This window comes from Pristiophorus japonicus, unplaced genomic scaffold, assembly GCF_044704955.1.
Source record: "Pristiophorus japonicus isolate sPriJap1 unplaced genomic scaffold, sPriJap1.hap1 HAP1_SCAFFOLD_1288, whole genome shotgun sequence".
Taxonomy (NCBI): Eukaryota; Metazoa; Chordata; class Chondrichthyes; family Pristiophoridae; genus Pristiophorus; species Pristiophorus japonicus.
Window position 1 is genome coordinate 22,499 of NW_027250955.1, and position 26,239 is coordinate 48,737.

General features: G+C 47.3%; 1 protein-coding gene across 1 annotated transcript; it reads right to left on the reverse strand.

Moving 5' to 3' along the window:
• Positions 1-1,437: 1,437 nt before the first annotated feature.
• On the reverse strand, positions 1,438-20,287 carry LOC139242274 (brain and acute leukemia cytoplasmic protein-like). Its single transcript, XM_070870303.1, has 3 exons — positions 19,848-20,287; positions 14,002-14,186; positions 1,438-1,596 (listed from the first exon to the last, which is right to left on the reverse strand). The coding sequence occupies exons 1-3, from the start codon at positions 20,086-20,088 to the stop codon at positions 1,438-1,440; spliced, it is 585 nt and encodes a 194-aa protein (XP_070726404.1). The 5' UTR covers positions 20,089-20,287.
• Positions 20,288-26,239: the final 5,952 nt, after the last annotated feature.

The window sequence follows — 26,239 nt, forward strand, 5'->3', positions numbered from 1 at the left end:
GATGACGTCCTTTTCGAAACACAGCCTCCTAAGGCACGTGTTATCAGACAGGTTTGTCAGATGTAAGGTCCCCTCCTCCGCAGCAGTCTGCCATCTCTTTAATTGGGCTCTTCACTAAACACAACTTCAGACTCCAGCATGAGAGCATTTACAAATAATGGTAGAGGTGTTCCAGATCCCATCACTATAGCTATAAATGCCCTTTGTCCTCAATAAATATAAATATCAATATAAATGCGAGCAGATCAGTCAGTAAATAAAACCCTTAAATAACCCACAAATTACAATTCTCCTGATAAGCCCCTTCTTCGAGCAGCCTCTCACTTCCTCCAACGTTCAAAATGGTGTCCGTAGTGCCGAATCCTGTCAACAGTCCCAGTCGGGAGCAGCTTTTCTCCAGCGATCTTCTTGGCGAGCGATTGGCGAGCGATTGGCCTGGCGATGTGTGAGTGATGTGGCAAAAGTTGCGGTGGTTTTACCTCGGCGATGTAAAATTCTTGTGTGCCGAGCGTTGGGCCGGTGATCTTTGGGCGATGTTCCGGCCCAACTTTCCACTTTTCAGGTAAAATGGGCGATAGCCTGCATATTTGAGCGATAGATGGGCAATAGCCCAGCGATCTTCAGTGGAAAGTCTAGTCCTATAACTACACTCCTCCCCACAGTGTCAGTACACACTGTAACTCCAAACCCCATAGTGTCAGTACACATCCCACACTCTCAGTACACAGTATAACTCCACTCCCCACACTCTCAGTATACAGTATAACTCCACTCCCCACACTCTCAGTACACAGTATAACTCCACTCTCCACACTCTCAGTACACAGTATAACTCCACTTCCCACACTCTCAGTACACAGTATAACTCCACTCCCCATACTCTCAGTACACAGTATAACTCCACTTCCCACACTCTCAGTACACAGTATAACTCAACTCCCCACACTCTCAGTACACAGTATAACTCCACTCCCCACACTCTCAGTACACAGTATAACTCCACTCCCCACACTCTCAGTACACAGTATAACTCCACTCCCCACACTCTCAGTACACAGTATAACTCCACTCCCCACATTCTCAGTACACAGTATAACTCTACTCCCCACACTCTCAGTACACAGTATAACTCCACTCTTCACACTCTCAGTACACAGTATAACTCCACTCCCCACACTCTCAGTGCACAGTATAACTCCACTCCCCACACTCTCAGTACACAGTATAACTCCACTCCCCACACTGTCAGTACACAGTATAACTACACTCCCCACACTGTCAGTACACAGTATAACTCCACTCCCCACACTCTCAGTACACAGTATAACTCCACTCTTCACACTCTCAGTACACAGTATAACTCCACTCCCCACACTCTCAGTACACAGTATAACTCCACTCCCCCCCCCTCCCCCATACATTCTCACCACTGTCCCATTATTTCCCCCCTGAATCTGCATTGTTGGGGGATTTCAGCAGCTCAAAGGTTGTGTGTGAGGCCTCGGTGATATTCCCCCCCTTGTCGATGTGTCTGATGCTCTGTGTCACCGTTATCCTCACTTGTTTTGTCGACTTTCTGCTGGTCTGCCATTTCACCTGAAATAAAGATAAAATCGGGAGTTTAGGAATTTCACATTATATGTGTCTTCTCCATTTTCCCCCTCCCCCGCCCTGGTCTAGGCTCGGCTGTGATAACCCAACAGTCAAATAGCTGGTGGTCGCTGGATGGCGCACAAACACAATCCCTGGAATTCTGAGACTCCTTCAGTCGGATTCTCGCAGCATGAGGAAAACATAAGAACATAAGAAATAGAAGCAGGTTTCGGCCATTTGGCCCCTCGAGCCTGTTCCACCGTTCAATAAGATCATGGCTGATCTGATCTTGGTCTCAGTTCCACTTTCCCACCCATTCCCTATAACCCTTGACTCCCCTGTAGTTCAAAAATCTGTCTCCATCTTGAATATATTCAATGACCCAGCCTGCAAAGCTCTCTGGTGCAGAGAATTCCAAAGATTCACGCCCCTCTGAGAGAAGAAATTCCTCCTCGTCTCCAATTTAAATGGATGGCCCCTTATTCTGAAACTATGTCCCCTAGTTCTAGATTCCTCCACGAGGGGAAACATCCTCTCTGCATCTACCCTGTCAAGCCCCCTCATTATCATATGTTTTAATAAGATCATCTCGCAGTCTCCTGAACTCCAATGAGTATAGGTCCAACCTGCTCAACTTTTCTTCATAAGACAACCCCCTCAACCTCGGAATCAACCTCGTGAACCTTCTCTGAACAGCCGCCAATGCAAATATATCCTTCCTTAAATAAGGAGACCAAAACTGTACGCAGTTCTCCAGATCCCTCTGTACCGCAGAATTTTGTAGACTGTCATTTGCATTTTTATTTTCCTATCAAAGTGGATAACCTCACATTTTCCACATTATACTCCACCTGCTAAATTTTTGCCCACTCACTTAACCTGTCTATATCCCTTTGCAGATTCTTTGTGTCATCCTCACAACTTGCTTTTCCACCTATTTTTGTATCATCAGAAAATTTGGCTACAGTACACTCGGTTCCTTCATCCAAGTCATTAATATAGATTGTAAATAGTTGAGGCCCGAGCACTGAACAATGTGATACCCCACAAGTTACAGTTTGCCAACCTGAAAATGCTCCATTTCCGTTAGTTAGCCAATCCTCTATCCATGCTATTATATTACCCCTAACCCCGAGCTTTTATCTTTGTGCAATAACCTTTTATGTGGCACCTTATCGAATGACTTCTGGAAATCCAAATACACCACATTGACTGGTTCCCCTTTGTCCACCCTGCTCGTTACATCCTCAAAGAACAACAGTAAAATTGTCAAACATGATTTTCCTTGCATAAAACCATGCTGGCTGCTTGATTATATTGTGATTTTCTAAATGTCCTGCTACTACTTCCTTATTAATGGATTCCATCATTTTCCCAATGACAGATGTTAGGCTAACTGGTCTATAGTTTCCTGCTTTCTGTCTCCCTCCTTTCTTAAATAGGGGCGTTACATTTGTGGTTTACCAATCCGCTGGGACCTCTCCAGAATCCAGGGAATTTTGGTAGATTACAACCAATGCATCCACTATCTCTGCAGCCACTTCTTTTAAGACCCTAGGATGCAGGCCATCTGATCTAGGGGAATTGTCCACCTTTAGTCCCATTAGTTTGCCTCATACTTTGTCTCTTGTAATAGTGATTGTTTTATGTTCCTCCCTCACTATAGCCTCTTGATCATCTTTTATTTTTGGGGTGCTTTTAGTGTCTTCTACCATGAAGACCGATACAAAATATTTGTTCAAAGTCACTGCCATTTCCCTGTTTCCCATTATTAATTCCCCAGTCTCATCCTCTAAGGGACCAACATTTACTTTAGCTACTCTCTTGCATTTTATATACCTGTAGAAGCTCTGACTGTATGTTTTTATATTTCTTGCTAGATTACTCTCATAATCTATCTTCTCCCTCTTTATTATTTTTTTAGTCATCCTTTGCTGGTTTCTAAAAATTTCCTAACCCTCTGGCCTACCGCTAATCTTCGTAACATTGTATGCCTTTTCTTTCAATTTGGTACCATCCTTAACTTTCTTAGTTAGCCACAGATGGTTCATCCTTCAGGAGAGAGAGTCTTTCCAAGTTCAGATACACCTGAGCCCCAATATAATATAAATATTTAATTAAAATCCCCTCCAAATACATAATATTTCTAAAATACGCCGTAAAAGTATACCAAACTGGTGCCTTCCCTTCAGGGACATCAGGCATGTTACTAGAATAGCCACTCTGCTACTAATATAGAATGTACAGCACATAAACAGCTGATTTGGCCACTGCCCTATCAGAGCCAATAGGCTGCCTCCCATTCCATGCACTGGCATTTCTGTTAACCATTTATTACAACGTATTACAAAATATTTACAGCACAGAAACAGGCCATTCAACCCAACAGGTCCATGCCAGTGTTTAATGCTCCACTCGAGTCTCCCTCACCCGACTTCATCTCACCCTGTCATAGCCTTCCATTCCTTTCTCCCTCGTTTGCTTTTCCAGCTTTCCTTTAAATGCCTCGGTACCATTTGCCTTCACCACTCCCTGTGGTCGCGAGTTCCACATTCTCACCACTCTCTGGGTGAAGAAGTTACTCCTGAATTCCCTGACTATCTTATATTGACGGTCCCTAGTTTTGAGCTCGCCAACTGGTATTTTCTCATTTCTAGTTAGTTGGGTGAGGGTGATAGGTGGCAGCTAACTAACCTAGCCCCTCTCTAGTTAAAGTCCCCAACATTCCTAATATGATGAGCAAAAGCTAATAAACTCCATGCCCTGGGTATCCTCTGGGCTGCAGAATCTCTGCTCCAGTGTTCCTGACCAACTGGTCCCATGTCAAATTACAGTTTAAATTACAACATTGTATATTGCACTGTAATTAAAGTGCCACATCGCCAAGCACTTTACTGGTAATTATGGTAATTATCTGCTGTTTATATCAATCAAGTATCAGTGACTCACATTAAACAAACTGGTCTGATGAAGGATGCGTGGTGCAAAATCATGGGCTTATATAATTAGAAATAAAGTGAGATCAATGTGTTTCTATAATCTCATCTGATTCACACCTTGTATTGTCAATCAGCCCAGCAATGACCAGAGCCTGTTATACAAACACCAACACCTGGAGTAACAACACCTGGAGCACCAACACCTGGAGCACCAACACCTGGAGCACCAACACCTGGAGTACAAACAGCTGGAGAACCAACACCTGGAATACCAACACCTGGAGTACTAATGTCTGGAGCACCAACACCTGGAGCACCAACACCTGGAGTACCAACAGCTGGAGAACCAACACCTGGAGTACCAACACCTGGAGTACCAACAGCTGGAGAACCAACACCTGGAGTACCAACGCCTGGAGTACCAACACCTGGAGCGCCAACACCTGGAGCGCCAACACCTGGAGTGCCAAAAGCTGGAGAACCAACACCTGGAGTACCAACACCTAGAGTACCAACACCTGGAGTACTAACGTCTGGAGCACCAACACCTGGAAGACCAATACCTGGAACACCAACACCTGGAGTACCAGCACCTAGAGTACCAACACCTGGAGTACCAACACCTGGAGTACTAACGTCTGGAGCACCAACACCTAGAACACCAACACCTGGAACACCAAAACCTGGAACACCAACACCTGGAGTACCAGCACCTAGAGTACCAACACCTGGAGTACCAACACCTGGAGTACTAACGTCTGGAGCACCAACACCTGGAACACCAACACCTGGAGTACCAGCACCTGGAGTCGTAACATCTGGAACACCAACACCTGGAGTACCAACACCACCACCTGGAGTACCAACACCTGGAGTAAAATGACCTGGAGAACCAACACCTGGAGTACCAATACTAACATCTGGAGTACGAACACCTGGAGCAGCAACACCTGGAGCAGCAACACCTGGAGCACCAACACCTGGAGTACCAGCACTTGAAGTACCAGCACTTGGAGCACCAACACCTGGAGCACCAACACCAACACCTGGAGCACCAACACCTGGAGTACCAACAACACCTAGAGTACCAACACCTGGAGTACGAACACCTGGAATACCAATATCAAAACCTGGAGTACCAACACCTGGAGTACCAACACCAACACCTGGAGTACCAATACCTGGAGTAACAACACCAACACTTGGAGTACCAACAGCTAGAACACCAATACCTGGAGTACCAACACCTGGAGTAACAACACCTAGCACACCAACACCTGGAGTACCAACACCTGGAGTAACAATACCAACACCTGGAGAAACACCACCTGGAGCAGCAACACCTGGAGCAGCAACACCTGGAGCAGCAACACCTGGAGCACCAACACCTGGAGCACCAACACCTGGAGTACCAGCACTTGAAGTACCAGCACTTGGAGCACCAACACCTGGAGCACCAACACCAACACCTGGAGCACCAACACCTGGAGTACCAACAACACCTAGAGTACCAACACCTGGAGTACAAACACCTGGAATACCAATATCAAAACCTGGAGTACCAACACCTGGAGTACCAACACCAACACCTGGAGTACCAATACCTGGAGTAACAACACCAACACTTGGAGTACCAACAGCTAGAACACCAATACCTGGAGTACCAACACCTGGAGTAACAACACCTAGAACACCAACACCTGGAGTACCAACACCTGGAGTAACAATACCAACACCTGGAGAAACACCACCTGGAGCACCAACACCTGGAGCATCAACACCTGGTGTATCAGCACCTGGGGTACCAACACCAACACCTGGAGTACCAGCACCTGGAGCACCAACACCTGGAGTACCAACACCTGGAGTACCAACACCTGGAGCATCAACTCCTAGAGCACCAACACCTGGAGTACAAACACCAACCCTGGAGTACCAACACCTGGAGCACCAACATCAACATTTGGAGTACCAACACCTAGAGCACTAACACCTGGAGCATCAACACCTAGTGTACCAGCACCTGGAGTACAAACACCAACACCTGGAGTACCAACACCTGGAGCCCCAACACCTGGAGTACCAACACCTGAGCACCAACACCTGGAGTACCAACACCTGGAGTACCAACACCTGGAGTATCAACACCAACACCTGGAGTACCAACACCTGGAGTATCAACACCTGGAGTAACAACACCAACACCTGGAGCATCAACATCTGGAGCACCAACACCTGGAGCAGCAACACCTGGTGTACCAGCAACTGGAGCACCAACACCTGGAGCACCAACAGCTGGTGTAACAACACCAACACTTGGAGTACCAACAGCTAGAACACCAATACCTGGAGTACCAACACCTGGAGTAACAACACCTAGAACACCAACACCTGGAGTACCAACACCTGGAGTAACAATACCAACACCTGGAGAAACACCACCTGGAGCACCAACACCTGGAGCATCAACACCTGGTGTATCAGCACCTGGGGTACCAACACCAACACCTGGAGTACCAACACCAACACCTGGAGTACCAATACCTGGAGTAACAACACCAACACTTGGAGTACCAACAGCTAGAACACCAATACCTGGAGTACCAACACCTGGAGTAACAACACCTAGAACACCAACACCTGGAGTACCAACACCTGGAGTAACAATACCAACACCTGGAGAAACACCACCTGGAGCACCAACACCTGGAGCATCAACACCTGGTGTATCAGCACCTGGGGTACCAACACCAACACCTGGAGTACCAGCACCTGGAGCACCAACACCTGGAGTACCAACACCTGGAGTACCAACACCTGGAGCATCAACTCCTAGAGCACCAACACCTGGAGTACAAACACCAACCCTGGAGTACCAACACCTGGAGCACCAACATCAACATCTGGAGTACCAACACCTAGAGCACTAACACCTGGAGCATCAACACCTAGTGTACCAGCACCTGGAGTACAAACACCAACACCTGGAGTACCAACACCTGGAGCCCCAACACCTGGAGTACCAACACCTGAGCACCAACACCTGGAGTACCAACACCTGGAGTACCAACACCTGGAGTATCAACACCAACACCTGGAGTACCAACACCTGGAGTATCAACACCTGGAGTAACAACACCAACACCTGGAGCATCAACATCTGGAGCACCAACACCTGGAGCAGCAACACCTGGTGTACCAGCAACTGGAGCACCAACACCTGGAGCACCAACAGCTGGTGCAGCAGCACCTGAAGCACCAACACCTGGAGCAGCAACACCTGGTGTACCAGCACCTGGAGCACCAACACCTGGAGCACCAACACCTGGTGTACCAGCACCTGGAGTACGCTGACAACGCCCAGCTCTACTGCCCCCCACATCCCACCCCACCACCTCCGATTATCATCAGCGTGCATGTGGAAGCTGACTTTATATCTTTGGATGTGTCATTAAGGGGAAGAATGTAGATGAGAAGGTCAAGGATGGATCCTTGGGGAACACCAGAGGTAACGATGCAGGGTGGGAACAGTGGCCAGTGCTGGAGATGTCCTGGCTTTGTTTAGATAGGTCAAGCATCCATAACCAAGCAAGGGCAGTCCTACTAATGGACATTGGAATAGAAGTGTTGGAGGAGGATGGTGTGGTTAACTATGTCAAAGGCTGCAGAGACATCGAGAAGGACGAGGAGGGATTGTTCACCACGGTCACACAAACAGCAGTTCGCATTTGTGACTTTGCTCTGTGCTCTGACAGGGGCGAAAATCTAATTGGAAAGTTTCAAACATGGGATAGATGGCATGGACTTGGGAGGCGACAACACGTTCAAGGAATTTGCAGAGGAAAGGGAGGTTACAGATGGGGCAGTAGTTTGCAAGGGGCAGTGTGTTTTTTTCAGTTAGCGTGTGATGATGGGGATTTGAAAGGGAGGTGACCCAACACTCCACTCCCCACCTCAACCTTGATTATCCGTGCCCCCCGCCAGGAGCCCACTTAATGACCCCCATTACAGAAACATGGCTGCAGGGTGGCCAAGACTGGGAATTAAACATACAGGGGTATCTTACAATTCGAAAAGATAGACAAGAAGGGAAAGGAGGTGGGGTAGCTCTGTTAATAAAGGATGATATCAGGGCAGTTGTGAGAGACGATATTGGCTCCAATGAACAAAATGTTGAATCATTGTGGGTGGAGATTAGAGATAGTAAGGGGAAAAAGTCACTGGTGGGCATAGTTTATAGGCCCCCAAATAATAACTTCACGGTGGGGAGGGCAATAATCAAGGGAATAATGGAGGCATGTGAAAAAGGAACGGCAGTAGTCATGGGGGATTTTAACCTACATATCGATTGGTCAAATCAAATCGCACGGGGTAGCCTGGAGGAGGAATTCAAAGAATGCATACGGGATTGTTTCTTAGAACAGTATGTTACAGAACCTACTAGGGAGCAAGTTATCTTAGATCTGGTCCTGTGTAATGAGATAGGAATAATAAACGATCTCCTAGTAAAAGGTTCTCTTGGAATGAGTGATCACAGTATGGTTGAATTTGTAATACAGATTGATGGTGAGGAAGTAGTGTCTCAAACAAGCGTACTATGCTTAAACAAAGGGGACTACAGTGGGATGTGGGCAGAGTGGCTAAAGTAGATTGGAAACACAGACTAAACAGTGGCACAATTGAGGAAGAGTGGAGGACTTTTAAGGAGCTCTTTCATAGTGCTCAACAAAAATATATTCCAGTGAAAAAGAAGGGCGGTAAGAGAAGGGATAACCAGCCGTGGATAACCAAGGAAATAAAGGAGAGTATCAAATTAAAAACCAATGTGTATAAGGTGGCCAAGGTTAGTGGGAAAATAGAAGATTGGGAAAATTTTAAACGACAGCAAAGAATGACTAAGAAAGCAATAAAGAAAGGAAAGATAGATTACGAAGGTAAACTTGCGCAAAACATAAAAACGGATAGTAAAAGCTTTTACTGATATATAAAACGGAAAAGTGTGACTAAAGTAAATGTTGGTCCCTTAGAAGATGAGAAGGGGGATTTAATAATGGGAAATGTGGAAATGGCTGAGACCTTAAACAATTATTTTGCTTCGGCCTTCACAGTGGAAGACACAAAAACCATGCCAAAAATTGCTGGTCACAGGAATGTGGGAAGGAACGACCTTGAGACAATCACTATCATGAGGGGGGTAGTGCTGGACAGGCTAATGGGACTCAAGGTAGACAAATCCCCTGATCCTGATGAAATGCATCCCAGGATATTAAAAGAGACGGGGGAAGTTATAGCAGATGCATTCGTTATAATCTACCAAAATTCTCTGGACTCTGGGGAGGTACCAGCGGATTGGAAAGCAGCTAATGTAACGCCTCTGTTTAAAAAAGGGGGCAGACAAAAGGCAGGTAACTATAGGCCGGTTAGTTTAACATCTGCAGTGGGGAAAATGCTTGAAACTATCATTGAGGAAGAAATAGCGGGACATCGAGATAGGAATAGTGCAATCAAGCAGACGCAGCATGGATTCATGAAAGGGAAATTATATTTAACGAATTTATTGGAATTCTTTGAGGATATAACGAGCATGGTGGATAGAGGTGTACCGATGGATGTGGTGTATTTAGATTTTCAAAAGGCATTCGATAAGGTGCCATACAAAAGGTTACTGCAGAAGATAAAGGTACACGGAGTCAGAGGAAATGTATTAGCATGGATAGAGAATTGGCTGGCGAACAGAAAGCAGAGAGTCGGGATAAATGGGTCCTTTTCGGGTTGGAAATTGGTGGTTAGTGGTGTGCCACAGGGATCGGTGCTGGGACCACAACTGTTTACAATATACATAGATGACCTGGAAGAGGGGACAGAGTGTAGTGTAACAAAATTTGCAGATGATACAAAGATTAGTGGGAAAGCGGGTTGTGTAGAGAACACAGAAAGGCTGCAGCGAATGGGCTAAGGTTTGGCAGATGGAATACAATGTCGGAAAGTGTGAGGTCATCCACCTTGGGAAAAAAAAACAGGAAAAGGGAATATTATTTAAATGGAGAGAAATTACATCAGGCTGCGGTGCAGAGGGACCTGGGGGTCCTTGTGCATGAAACTCTTTTTGGGAGTAAACAAAAAACATTAAACCGTGCCCACCCGATCTGGGGGAAACACCAACCATTTACAAGGCTTTTTTTTTCCTCCAAGTGCCCCCTATAAAAGGGGAGGGGGACACTAAAAGCACCGGCAATTAAAACAAATTAACTTAAAAACATAAAATCAAATTAAAATTTGGTTGCCGGGCGTGATGATGCACTCCAGTCCCGCCGGTGCCCACCTCTCGCGGAAGGCCGCGAGCGTACCGGTGGACACCGCATGCTCCATCTCCAGGGATACCCTGGACCGGATGAAGGCGCGGAAGAGAGACAGGCAATCTGGCTGAACGACCCCCTCGACCGCCCGCTGCCTGGACCGGCTGCTGGCCCCCTTGGCCGTGCCCAGGAGCAGTCCTACGAGGAGGCCCTTGGACCTACCCGCTCCCCTCCGCACAGGGTGCCCGAAGATCAGGAGTGTGGGACTGAAGTGCAGCCAGAATTCCAGGAGCAGCCCCTTTAGATAGCAAAACAGGGGCTGCAACCTCGTGCACTCAATAAAAACATGGAACACGGACTCTTCCAGACCGCAGAAATTGCATGCGGCCTGGGAGCCCGTGAACCGGCTTAAAAATTTATTGCACGGCACTGCTCCGTGCACCACCCTCCAGGCCAAGTCCCCGATAAATAGTGGGAGGACCCCTGCGTAGAGTGCCCTCCATCGGGGAACCCCGCCTCCTCCTGACGGCAAGATGGTACGCCATGGCGTGTCCGGACGACAGGCGAGGATGGCAAAGTTGAGAGTGTGCAGGAGCAGCCCGTACAGGAAACCCCTCCGCGCGGAACTGAAAGGCACGGAGGGGATTTCCCCGAGGCGGCTCAAGTTGTGAGGCACCGGCTCCTTGTGCATGAAACTCTTTTAGGAGTAAACAAAAAACATTAAACCGTGCCCCCCGATCTGGGGGAAACACCAACATTTACAATACGATTTTTTTTTTTGTGGCACAAAAACATATTTTTTCTCCAAGTGCCCCCTATAAAAGGGGAGGGGGACACTAAAAGCACCGGCAATTAAAACAAATTAAACTTTAAAACGTAAAATCAAATTAAAATTTGGTTGCCGGGCGTGATGATGCACTCCAGTCCCTCCGGTGCCCACCTCTCGCGGAAGGCCACGAGCGTACCGGTGGACACCGCGTGCTCCATCTCCAGGGACACCCTGGACCGGATGTAAGAGCAGAAGAGAAGCAGACAGTCAGGCTGAACGACCCCCTCGACCGCCCGCTGCCTGGACCGGCTGATGGCACCCTTGGCCGTGCCCAGGAGCAGTCCTACGAGGAGGCTCTCGGATCTACCCGCTCCCCTCCGCACAGGGTGCCCAAAGATCAGGAGAGTGGGACTGACGTGCAGCCAGAATTTCAGGAGCAGCCCCTTTAAATAATGGAACAGGGACTGCAACCTCGCACACTCGATAAAAACATGGAACACGGACTCCTCCAGACCGCAGAAATTGCAGGCGGCCTGGGAGTCCGTGAACCGGCTTAAAAATTTGTTGCACGGCACTGCTCCATGCACCACCCTCCAGACCAAGTCCCCGATGAATAGTGGGAGGACTCCCGCATAGAGTGCCCTCCATCGGGGACCCCCGCCTCCTCCGGACGGCAAGATGGTACGCCATGGCGTGTCCGGACGGCCGGCGAGGATGGTAAAGTTGAGAGTGTGCAGGAGCAGCCCGTACAGGAAACCCCTCCGCGCGGAACTGAAAGGCAGAGGGGATTTCCCCGAGGCGGCTCAAGTTGTGAGGCGCCGGCTCCTTGTGCATGAATCCCAAAAAGTTAGTTTGCAGGTGCAGCAGGTAATCAGGAAGGTGAATGGAATATTGACCTTCATTGCGAGAGGGATGGAGTACAAAAGCAGGGAGGTCCTTCTGCAACTGTATAGGTGAGGCCGCACCTGGAGTACTGCGTGCAGTTTTGGTCACCTTACTTAAGGAAGGATATACTAGCTTTGGAGGGGGTACAGAGACGATTCACTAGGCTGATTCCGGAGATGAGGGGGTTACCTTATGATGATAGATTGAGTAGACTGGGTCTTTACTCCTTGGAGTTCAGAAGGATGAGGGGTGATCTTATAGAAACATTTAAAATAATGAAAGGGATAGACAAGAAAAAGGCAGAGAGGTTGTTTCCATTGGTCGGGGAGACTAGAACTAGGGGGCACAGCCTCAAGATATGGGGGAACCAATTTAAAACAGAGTTGAGAAGGAATTTCTTCTCCCAGAGGATGGTGAATCTGTGGAATTCTCTGCCCAAGGAAGCAGTTGAGGCTAGCTCATTGAATGTATTCAAGTCACAGATAGATAGATTTTTAACCAGTAAGGGAATTAAGGGTTACGGGGAGCGGGTGGGTAAGTGGAGCTGAGTCCACGGCCAGATCAGCCATGGTCTTGTTAAATGGCGGAGCAGGGTCGAGGGGCTAGATGGCCTGCTCCTGTTCCTAATTCTTATGTTTTATGTTCTTTGTTCTAGGAAACTGGGCTGGTGTCATGGTAAGGTTAGGCCGGCAGGGAAAAGTCCTGTCCCGAGGTGGGAAGACCCAGGCCAGAGTTCGTGCAAGTGCTGGTCCCAGGAAGGTGTGGAGTAAATGGGGGTTATCTCACCCCCACTGATCACTGCTCCTGATCAAAGAGCTTTGGGGAGGTGCTGAGTTCAGTTTAGCAGATGAAGTGGATTGGTGTAAAAGCCAGGGATTACTGAACTGCAAATCGATGGGGAATAGAAGATTGATGTCAGCTGTCACCAGTTACACAGAGCACCATGCAGCTATTGGTATATCAAGGATTGGTGTATCAGATAGTTACCAAAGTAGATCATAGGAACAGGAGGAGGCCATTCAGCCTGTCAAACCTATTCCACCATTCCAATAGATCATTGCTGATCTGTGCCTCAATTCCATTTACCCACTTTTGCCCTGCATCCCTTGACACCCTTACCCAACAAAAAGCTATCAATCTCAGTCTTGAAAGCTTCAATTGAACTCCAGCATCCACCGCCTCCTGGGGAGAGAGAATTATAGATTTCCACTACCCTTGTGTGAAAATATGCTTCCTGATTCACTCCTATCCGGCATGGACTGGTTGAGCCGAATGGCCTGTTACTGCATCGTTTATCCTATGTAATCCTTTCACATATTGCTTCAACAGGTTTTGGTATTGATTTTTATATTGATATTGGTATTGATATTTGCATTGATATTGGTATTCATATCGAACTACCACATATTGCTGCACCAGATATAGATCAATTGTAGACAAAGACTGTATTCATTCACTTCATTGTTCTCAATGGGCTAAGGGGGTAAAATGAATACACCACGGGAACTCACTAACCCACCTCCTCCGTATGCGTCATACTCTTCTTCTGCACCGTGATTCCCGGGGAACGTGGCTGTGGTATGTCTTGCACGGATGCCGAGTTCGATGGGGTCTTTTCACTAAGGAGCGGGTCACTGATGGCCGAGCAGACTTTCAGATAGGCCTGCGCTGGCAGAGGGAGACCCTCGTTGAAGATATCTGCAACTGAGGGAAACAGAGTAAGGTCAGCACCACAGAGCGTTACTCACAGACTAGTGATATTCAAATTGTATGCAAATTAGGGCAATCGTGTCGGTGTCAGGTTGGCTCAGTGGGTATGACTCTCCTCTGAGTCAGAAGGTTGTGGGTTCAAGCCCCACTCCAGAGACTTGAACAGAATGGTTGGGTGGAAGTGATCACAATGTGACTCTCCATCACACCTGTTCAGGTGACTTCACTTTGCATATCAGGACACCTGAGCTATCCTTCTTCTGCAGCCAAGGCTTCAAACTGTCCATCACATTCCCTGTGCCCTGCTCTTCCCCACCTCCCCAACCACAACATCAACTGGGTTCCCCCCACCCCTCCTCACCCTGTACTCACCTTCCACCCCACCAGCTTCACACGTTCATCAAATCTTCTCCTGCCACCGACAACATCATCCCACCACCAAGCACACCTTCCTCTTCCCCCTGTGTTCTCTGTTTCCTCCCGGATAACCTTGAGCAACTCATGCATTGATGTCCTGGAGCTGTGATGGTTGATCAACAATCACAACCCTCTTCCTTTGCATCAGGAAATACTCCAACCACAGGAGGGTTTTCCAAATGACATTCGTTGAGCAGTTTTGCTAGGACACCTTAGATCCACACTCAGTCGAATGCTGGCTTGATGTCGAGGGCAGACACTCTCATCGCTCATCGAAGCTCCAGAGTCCCAGTTTGCAGCAAGGCTGCGATGATGTCTGGACCAGGTGGTCTCTAGATTAGCAGCCGCTCAACAATCACTGACACAGTTCGACCTCACCCACCCGCAACCTCCCCATGGGGAAAGAATCCACCCAACATATCCTCTCGCTCCCAACACTGTTCAGCTCCTGTTCCCTGCTATTCGAATCCTTCACCAATTCCTTTCAGAACCCGGAACACTTTAGTTAGAACATCTCCAAAGGAAAGAAAATCAATTTCTTTCCCAAGCCCTCCAGTACATTAATACTCCCAGTGATTCCCATCTCTCCCAGTGATTCCCATTGAGTCCCAGTGATTCCCATACCTCCCAGTGATTCCCATTGATTCCCAGTGATTTCCAATGATTCTCATCCCTCCCAGTGATTCCCATTGATTTCCATTGATTCCCAGTGATTCCCATCCCTCCCAGTGATTCCCATCCCTCCCAGTGATTCCCATTGATTCCCATCCCTCCCATTGATTCCCAGTGATTCTCATCCCTCCCAGTGATTTCAATTGATTCCCATCCCTCCCAGTGATTCCCATTGATTCCCAGTGATTCCATCCCTCCCAGTGATTCCCATCCCTCCCAGATTCCCATTGATTCCCAGTGATTCCCATCCCTCCCAGTGATTCCCATTGATTCCTAGTGCGTCTCAGTGATTCCCATCCATCCCAGTGATTCCCATCCCTCCCATTGATTCCCAGTGATTCCCATCCCTCCCAGTGATTCCCATTGATTCCCATCCCTCCCAGTGATTCCCATCCCTCCCATTGATTCCCAGTGATTTCCATACCTCCCAGTGATACCCATTGATTCCCATCCCTCCCAGTGATTCCCATTGATTCCCATCCCTCCCAGTGATTCCCATCCCTCCCAGTGATTCCCATTGATTCCCATCCCACCCAGTGATTCCCATTGATTCCCAGTGATTCCCATTCCTCCCACTGATTCCCATCCCTCCCATTGATTCCAAGAGATTTACTTCCCTCCCAGTGATTCCCAGCAATTCCCAGTGATTCCCTTCCCTTCAATTGATTCCCAGTGATTCCCATCCCTCCAATTGATTCCCATTGGTTCCGTGATTCCCATCCCTCCCAGTGATTCCGAGTGATTCCCATCCCTCCCATTGATTCCCAGTGAATCCCAGTGATTCCCATCTCTCCCATTGATTTCCATTGATTCCCATCCCTCCAATACATTAATTTTACCATTAATCCATGAGAAATCCAGCAGCGCTGTGGACCATCACCAGCGGCAGAATGTATTCCACCACAATCTGTAACCTCATGTCCCGGTACATCCCTCAGTCCACCATTACCATCAAGTGAGGAGATCGACCCTGGTTCAATTCGGAGTATAGGAATGCATGCCAGGAGCAGCACCTGGCATACCTAAAAATGTGGATCAACCTTGGGATGCTGCATATGCATACCACATGCATGGTAAACATCAAAAACAGCATGCGACAGACGGAGCTAAACAATTCCATAACCAACGGATTATGCTTGCCATATCCAGTCGTGAATAGTGGTGGACAATTAAACAAGTAATGGGAGGAGGAGGCACCATGAACATTCCCATCCTAAATGACAGAGGAGCCTAGCATGCGAGTGCAAAAGATAAGCATTTGCAACAATCTTCAGCCAGAAGTGTCGAGTGGATGATCCATCTCAGCCTCCTCCTGAGGTCCTAACCATCACAGAAGCCAGTCTTCAGCCAATTCAATTCACTCCACGTGATATCAAGAAATGGCTGAGCACACTGGATACAGCAAAGTGTATGGGCCCCGACAACATCCTGGCTGTTGTGCTGAAGACTTGTGCTCCAGAACTTGCCACACTTCTAGCCTAGCTGATCCAGTACAGCTACAATACTGGCATATACCTGAGAAGGTGGAAAACTACCCAGCTATGTCCTGTCCACTAAAAATAAGACAAATCCAATCTGGTCAATTACTGCCCGATCAGTCTACTCTCAATCATCAGCAAAGTGCTGGAAGGTGTTGTCGACAGTGCTATCATGCAGCACTTACTCACCAATAACCCGCTCACCGATGCTCAGTTTGGGTTCTGCCAGGATCACTCGGTTCCAGACCTCATTACAGCCTTGGTCCAAACATGGACAAACAGTCTGAGTTCCAGAGGTGAGGTGAGAGTAACTGCCCTTGACACCAAGGCAGCATTTGACCGAGTGTGGCATCAAGGAACCCTAGTAAAACTGAAGTGAGTGGGAATCAGGGGGAAAACTCTCCACTGGCTGGAGTCACAGCGAGCACAAAGGAAGATGGTTATGGTTGTGGTTGTTGGAGGCCAATCATCGCAGCCCCAGGACATTGCTGCAGGAGTTCTTCAGGGCAGTGTCCTAGGCCCAACCATCTTCAGTTGCTTCATCAATGACCTTTCCTCCATCATAAGGTCAGAAGTGGGGATGTTCACTGATGACTGCACAGTGTTCAGTTCCATATGAAACTCTTCAGATAATGAAGCAATCCATGCCCGCATGCAGCAAGACCTGGACAACATTCAGGCTTGGGCTGTTACGTGGCAAGTAACATTTATGCCACACAAGTGCAAGGCAATGACTATCTCCAACAAGAGAGAGTCTAACCACCACCCCTCGACATTTAACAGCATTATAATTACTGAATTCCCCACCATCAACATCCTGGGAGTGAGCATTGACCAGTCACTTAACTGGACCAGCCACATAAATACTGTGGCTGCAAGAGCGGGTCAGAGGCTGGGTATTCTGCAGTGAGTGTCTCACCTCCTGACTCCCCAAAGCCTTTCCACCATCAGGAGTGTGATGGAATACTCTCCACTTGCCTGGATGAGTGCAGCTCCAACAACACTCAAGGCACCATCCAGGACAAAGCAACTGGTTTGATTAGCACTCCCCCCACCACCAGCGTATCATGGCTGCAGTGTGTACCATCTAAAAGATGCACTGTAGCAACTCGCCAAGGCTTCTTTGACAGCACCTCCCGAGCCCGTGAACTTTACCACCTAGATGGACAAGGGAACACCACCACCTCCACGTTCCCCTCCAAGTCACACACCATCCTGACTTTGAAATATATCGCCATTCCTTCATCGTCGCTGGGTCAAACTCCTGGAACTCCCTCCCTAACAGCACTATGGGAGTGTCCTGGCCAATACTTCATTGGCTGAAAAGCGCTTTGAGACAGCCATTGGTTGTGATAGATGCTATATAAATGCAAGTCTTTCTTTCTTATCTTCACCACACGGACTGCAGTGGTTCAAGAAGACGGTTCACCACCATCTTTTCATGGGCAATTAAGGATGGACAATAAATGTTGGCTTTGCCAGTGACATACACAACCCAGGAACGAATAAAAAAAAAATCCCTATCCCTCCCATTGAGACCCATCCCTCTGGTACAGTAACTCTCTCACATGGTTTTTGAATAACCCCAGTACCTTTCCCTCTGATATCTCAACTGGCAGAATATTCCAACTATGTATCACTTTGTGTAGTGCAGTTCGACTCACAATTACTTTAAGTTTAATTTCCATTTCAGTCCTGTGACTTTGGACATGGGGTTCCCACCAAGGACATGAGGTGGAGTGACTGAAGACCATTGCCTTTCCTTTCTGGCCTGCATTATGCACCGGCTGCACCCTACCCCATCCCTGATTCTGGGTTGCACTCCTGTTCGATAACCAGTGGCAGGAACAGCACATTAGAGTAAGATGTGGGTGGTGACTCTCCCTCACTTTGCCAATGGTAGCATAGTGGTTATGTTCCTGGACTGATAATCCAGAGGCACGAGTTCAAATCCCACCTCGGCAGCTGGGGAGTTTAAATTCAATTAATAAATAAATCTGGAATAAAAAGCTAGTATCAGTAATGGTGACCATGAAACTACCAGATCACTACCGGTAAAAACCCATCTGGTTCACTAATGCCCTTTAGGGAAGGAAATCTGCCATCCTTACCCGGTGTGACTTCAGACCCACAGCAATGTGGTTGGCTCTTAACTGGCCTCTGAAATGGCCCAGCGAGCCACTCAGTTGTACAAGAAGGCAGCTCACCACCGCCTTCTCCAGGGCAATTAGCGAGGGGCAATAAATGCCGGCTTTGCCAGCGACGCCCACATCCCGTGAACACATTTTTAAAAAGCACTCAATCTACCTGGCATTGCGCAGTGAAGGCAGGTTAAAGGTTGGGAACTCACTAAATGGAAGAGCACAAAGGCATGTCAAAACGTGGGTTATCCCCAACGTGTCACCCCCACTGATCTGTACCTTTGCTTATCAACACTAGGATTCCTCATCAGTCATTTTCACCAGTAACGTCCCACAAACAGTAATCAGATGAACGCTTTATAAAATCTGGTAGTAAAGAGCTGGTATCGGTAAAAGTGACCATGAAGCTGTAGGATTTTCATAAAGACCCAACTGGTTCACTAATGTCCATTAGGGAAGGAAACCTGCCGCCCTTACCCGGTCTGGGCCTATAGGTGACTCCAGACCCACAGCAATGTGGTCTTAACTGCCCCCCGAAATGGTGGAGTGAGCCTCTCAGTTGTATCAGACTCAGGGCAACTAGGGATGGGCATTAAATGCCAGCCTTGCCAGCAACACCTACATCTGGAGAATGAATGACAAATAAGTGAATCTGTTGTTGGTAGTGGGAGGAATGTTGGCCCTTGGGAGGACTCCAAATAGTGCCATAAGGATCTTTCATCTCCCCCCCCCCCCCCCCCGCCCGAGCTCCGTCTAACGTCTCATCTGAATGATGGAGTTGGCCTGAGGTGGCAGCCTTGTGACCCAGGCTGAGAGTGATACTCAGGGTTTGAGCTAAGCTGGCACTCGGAGCTGACAACCCGGGATGGTGGCAGTCAGTGAAGCCCCAGCACACATCTCCACCCTGCATTCTTCACACACACACACCCAGCAACTCCCAGGCTTACCGGCGCTGTAACAGCCCTTCTCCGGAACGAATCCCGACTCGGAGGAATTTTCCGAAGGGACGGACTGAGTGGACGAGAGCGCCATGTCCGCCTCGGTGCTGGTCAGCAAGGTGGATTCAGTCTCCTTGGTCCAGCTGTCCCAATAACGCGGCTCCAAGGCATCGGTGCGGCTCCCTCCACAGCCCATACTGCCCTCACTAAACCCGCGACTCTGACCGTTCCACAGCCCGAATTCACTCATTCATTCATTAGTAATGTTTGTGACTTTCCAACTGAGCACTCGCTCCGTTCCCCGACCACCCGAATTGACCAAGATTAGAATGCTCTGCTGTAGGAGCCGCTTTGGTGGGTATCTGGAATCTCTCTGCCTCCCACCCAGTGTTGCTAGCTCGCCCGATTATGGACAGCGTGTGAGTGCAGAGGGAAGGAGGAGCCTGTCTTGTTTTACATCCTTTCGCATTGAACAGAACTCAAGTCTCCGAGCACCGCAAGGGTTGCAAATGTCTGGGTTCAGGAGTGCCATATTTTTGGTAAAGAACGCAAATATTATACAACAGAAACAGGCAGGCTGAGCACTGAGTGGCAAAAAAAATCGCTTAAAATGTTCTATTATAATGATATTGTGAGTTGTTATGATCTGGAATGCACTGCACGAAAGGGTGGAAGCAGATCCAACAGTAACTTTCATAAGGGAATTGGATAACTATTTGAAAAGGAGAAATTTGCTGCGGGGAAAGAGCAGGGGGTGGGACTAATTGGATAGCTATTTCAAAGTGTCAGCACCGGCACAATGGGCCAAATGGCCGGACTCATTAAATGTCAAAAGATAATATAATGGTGCAAGGCAACAGGAGGTGGAGTTAGATGTAGTCCTTACTACTAGGGGGATCAAGGGGTATGGCGAGAAAGCAGGAATGGGGTACTGAAGTTGCATGTTAAGCCATGAACTCATTGAATGGCGGTGCAGGCTCGAAGGGCCGAATGGCCTACTCCTGCACCTATTTTCTATGTTTCTATAATGAGACAAGTATAGAAATGGAGGTCACGATATGGTCTCCTCCAAATTGGGGGACCAAACGCAGATTGGGTGACCGCTTTGCGGAACACCTCTGTTCAGTCCGTAAGCGTGACCCCGAGCTTCCAGTTGCCTGTCACTTTAATTCGCCGCTCCACTCCCATTCCGTCATCTCTGTCCTTGGCCTTCTACACTGAACATAACATAAGAACATAAGAAATAGGAGCAGGAGTAGGCCATACGGCCCCTCGAGCCTGCTCTGCCATTCAATAAGATCATGGCTATCTGATCATGGAATCAGCTCCACTTCCCTGCCCGTTCTCCATAACCCCTTAAGAAACTCTCTATTTCTGTCTTAAATATATTCAATGACCCAGCCTCCACAGCTCTCTGAGGCAGCGAATTCCACAGATTTACAACCCTCTGAGAGAAGAAATTCCTCCTCATCTCAGTTTTAAATGGGCAACCCCTTATTCTAAGGTCATGCCCTCTAGTTCTAGTCGTCCCCATCAGTGGAAATATCCTCTCTGCATCCACCTTGTTGAGCCCCTTCATAATCTTATACGTTTCGATAAGATCACCCCTCATTCTTCTGAATTTCAATGAGTAGAGGCCCAACCTACTCAACCTTCCCTCATCCCCAGAATCAACCTAGTGACCCTTCTCTGAACTGCCTCCAAAGCAAGTATATCCTTTCGTAAATATGGAAACCAAAACTGCACGCAGTATTCCAGGTGTGGCCTCACCAATACCCTGTATAACTGTAGCAAAACTTCCTTGCTCGAGGAACAGCACCTCATCTTTCGTTCAGGCACTTTACAGCCTTCTGGACTCAACATTGAGTTCAGCAATTTCAGACCATAACCTCTGCCCATATTTGGCTCCCCCCTCAATCTTATGTAATTTTTTTCTCTTTGTCTCCAATGGCAGCTGGTCATTATTCCGCCATTCACACTCTATCTCGACTGACCTTTTTCTAATTTCTGCCATTACCATTTCAAGTTGGCCCAGCATCCCTTTTGTCTCTCTAATCTCACCTGCCTTCCACCCTATCAGACCTTCTCTTTTGTTCTTTCTTCCCCTCCCCCTTCAGTGCTTCTTAAGAAACTGTTCTTTTTGAACATTCACCAGTTCTGATGAAGGGCCATCGACCTGAAACATTAAATCTGTTTCTCTCTCCACAGATGCTGCCTGACCCACTGAGTATTTCCAACATTTTCTGTTGTTATTATAGAAATGGAGGGAATGGTCCCTTTGGAATGTCAGTGCACACATGTTGTTGCTGTTTTCTGGTGTGATCCACCAGATTTCCACTGAAGTTCGGGCAGAGGCACAGTGGTATCCATGAGGAAATTAGGGCCGAAATGTGATGTCCTAGTAAAATAAATAGGCCAGCAGAATGTTGGTCTTTATCTCAAGGGGGCTGGAATACAAAGGGGAGAAAGTTATGCTTCAGTTGTGTTGAGCCTTGGTCAGATCCCATCTGGAGTACTGCGTTCAGATCTGAGCAATTCACCTCAAGAAGGATACATTGGCCTTCGAGTGGGTGCAGGTGGAGATTCATCAGCATGATCCCAGGGTTTAACAACATAAGAAATAGGAGCAGGAGTAGGCCATATGGCCCCTTGAGCCTGCTCCGCCATTTAATACGATCATGGCTGGTCTGATCATGGACTCAGCTCCACTTCCCCACCCGCTCCCCATAACCCCTTAATCCCTTATCGGTTAAGAAACTGTCTAACTCCATCTTAAATTTATTCAATGTCCCAGCTTCCACAGCTCTCTGAGGCAGCAAATTCCACAGATTTAAAACTCTCAGAGAGGAAATTCCTCCTCATCTCAGTTTTAAATGATCCGGTCCTTATGCCCTCTAGTTCTAGTCTCCCCTATCAGTGGAAACATCCTCTCTGCAACCACCTTGTCAAGCCCCCTCATGATCGTATACGTTTCGATAAGATCACCTGAATTCCAATGAGTAGAGGCCCAACCTACTCAACCTTTCCTCATAAGTCAACCCCCTCATCTCCAGAATCAACCTAGTGAGCCTTCTCTGAACTGCCTCCAAAGCAAGTATATCCTTTCGTAAATATGGAAACCAAAACTGTACGTAGTATTCCAGGTGTGGCCTCACCAATACCCTGTATAACTGTAGCAAGATTTCCCTGCTTTTATGCTTCATCCCCTTTGCAATAAAGGTCAGGATTCCATTGGCCTTCCTGATCACTTGCTGTACCTGCATACTAACCTTTTGTGTTTCGTGCACAAGTACCCCCAGGTCCCGCTGTACTGCAGCACTTTGCAATTTTTCTCCATTTAAATATTAACTTCCTCTTTGATTTTTTTTCTGCCAAAGTGCATGACCTCACACTTTCCAACATTATACTCCATCTTCCAAATTTTTGCCCACTCACTTAGCCTGTCTATGTCCTTTTGCAGATTTTTTGTGTCCTCCTCACACATTGCTTTTCCTCCCAGCTTTGCATCATCAGCAAAGTTGGCTATGTTATACTCAGTCCTTTGTTCCAAGTCGTTAATATAGATTGTAAATAGTTGGGGTCCCAGCACCGATTCCTGCGGCACCCCACTAGTTACTGATTGCCAACCCGAGAATGAACCAGTTATCCTGACTCTCTGTTTTCTATTAAGTTAGCCAATCCTCTATCCATGCTATATATTACCCCGAACGCCATGAACTTTTATCTTGTGCAGTAACCTTTTATGTGGCACCTTGTCAAATGCCTTCTGGAAGTCCAAATACACCACATCCACTGGTTCCCTTTATCCACCCTGTTCGTTACATCCTCAAAGAACTCCAGCAAATCTGTCAAATATGACTTCCTCTTCATAAATCCATGCTGACTCTGCTTGGTCAAATTATGCTTTTCCAAATGTCCTGCTACTGCTTCTTTAATAATGGACTCCAACATTTTCCCAACCACAGATGTTAGGCTAACTGGTCTATAGTTTCCTGCTTTTTAAAATAGGGGCATTACATTTGCAGTTTTCCAATCTGCTGGGACCTCCCCAGAATCCAGGGAATTTTGGTAATATACAACCAATGCATCCACTATCCCTGCCGCTACTTCTCTTAAGAGGATTAAATTATGAGGACAGGTTGCATAGACTAGGCTTGTATTCCTTTCATAATAGAAGATTGAATCGGTGATCTGAACAAGACGTTTAAGATGATTAAAGGACTTAATAGGGTAGAGAGAGAAACTATTTTGTCTGGTGGGGGGATCCAGAACAAGGGGACATAACCTTAAAATTAGAGCCAGGCTGTTCAGGAGTGAAATCTGGAAGTACTCCTTCACATCAAGGGTAGTGGAAATCTGGAACTCTCTTCCCCCAGAAGGCTGTGGATGCTGGGGGTTTCAAGACTGAGATTGATAGAGTTTTGTTGGGTAAGAGTATCAAGGAATATGGGGCAAATGCGAGTTAAATGGAGTTGAGGTACCGATCAGCAATGATCTAAATGATGACACAAAGATTAGTGGGAAAGCGGGTTGTGTAGAGGACACAGAGAGGCTGCAAAGAGATTTAGATAGGTTAAGCGAATGGGCTAAGGTTTGGCAGATGGAATACAATGTCGGAAAGATTGAGGTCATCCACCTTGGGGAAAAAAAATCAGTAAAAGGGAATATTATTTGAATGGGGAGAAATTATAACATGCTGAGGTGCAGAGGGACCTGGAGGTCCTTGTGCATGAATTCCAAAAAGTTAGATTGCAGGTGCAGCAGGTAATCAGGAAGGTGAATGGAATGTTGGCCTTCATTGAGAGAGGGATGGAGTACAAAAGCAGGGAGGCCCTTCTGCAACTTATAGGGTATTGGTGAGGCCGCACTTGGAGTACTGCGTGCAGTTTTGGTCACCTTACTTAAGGAAGAATATACTAGCTTTGGAGAGGGTACAGAGACGATTCACTTGGCTGATTCCGGAGATGAAGGGGTTACCTTATGATGATAGATTGAGTAGACTGGGTCTTTACTCGTTGGAGTTCAGAAGGGTGATCTTATAGAAACATTTAAAATAATGAAAGGGATAGACAAGATAGAGGCAGAGAGGTCGTTTCCACTGGTTGTGGAGACTAGAACTAGGGGGCACAGCCTCAAAATACGGGGGAGCCAATTTAAAACTGAGTTGAGAAGGAATTTCTTCTCCCAGAGGGTTGTGAATCTGTGGAATTCTCTGCCCAAGGAAGCAGTTGAGGCTAGCTCATTGAATGTATTCAAGTCACAGATAGATAGATTTTTAACCAATAAGGGAATTAAGGGTTATGGGGAGTGGGCGGGTAAGTAGAGCTGAGTCCATGGCCAGATCAGCCATTATCTTGTTGAATGGCGGAGCAGGCTCGAGGGGCTAGATGGCCTACTCCTGTTCCTAATTCTTATGTTCTTATGTTATGTTCTTATGTTGAATGGTGGAACAGGCTCAAAGAGTTAAATGGCTTCCTCCTGTTCCTATGTAAATGTATGTGTGCTTCAGCACCATATAGGTGAGTGGAATGATGGATGAAAGCAGACAGTCGGGGGTGGGGGGGGAGGCGCAAAGGGAGACGGGAAAAAGCAGGCACTCAGTAGTCTCACCAGCCTCAACACTGCCATGTGCCTCTTGACATTTGGGCAACAGTTGTTGGTCAAACATGAACAGCTGGGATGACACTGCTACAGTGCACTCCCTTAAACTGAAGAGTTAACACTTACTGTTAGCTCCTTCAACACTGCAAAACCCCTACAAATAGGAGGCTTTTCAGAGAGTGCTATAGAGTGCATCCCTGTATACTCTGATTGGTTAATGCCAACCATTTCCTGGGTGCTGTACAGAGACCCCTCCCCATTTGAAGAGGCCCCCATCATTAATGGGCAGTCATAATCAACTCCTTGCACTTGCTATCTGCAGAGATTACCCTCATCGTGCAACATCTGTAATAACTAGTTAGTGTCAGCTCTTTCTAGTCTCTATAGTGCAGTGATTCACCTCCTATCTGTAATGATTGATATCATTCATTATGTGCAGCACTGTTGTAGAATTTACCAATATGTCGCAAAAATTCCAGGTACCTTTCCCCTGCAGAGGAGAAGAATCCCTTTCTGGACTTTTAAAATGGAAGGAAAACTTTGGGACACAAATGAATTTTAAAGGGGCAGACGAGGCCTGCAGGGGATAAAAGGGGGTGCATTCATGGAGACCCCCCCCCCCCAGTGTTTGGACTCATAGGAAAGGGAATTTAATTTGGAACTATCTACCAGAAAGTTTGAAATCCTAAAGTGCACATGGAAGAAACTACGAACTTTAATCGAATTTGGGATTTTTAAAAGGTGTATGTTGGGTCTGCAAGAAAAGGGGTGGGGTCAATATCTAAAGGGCCAGTTTGGAC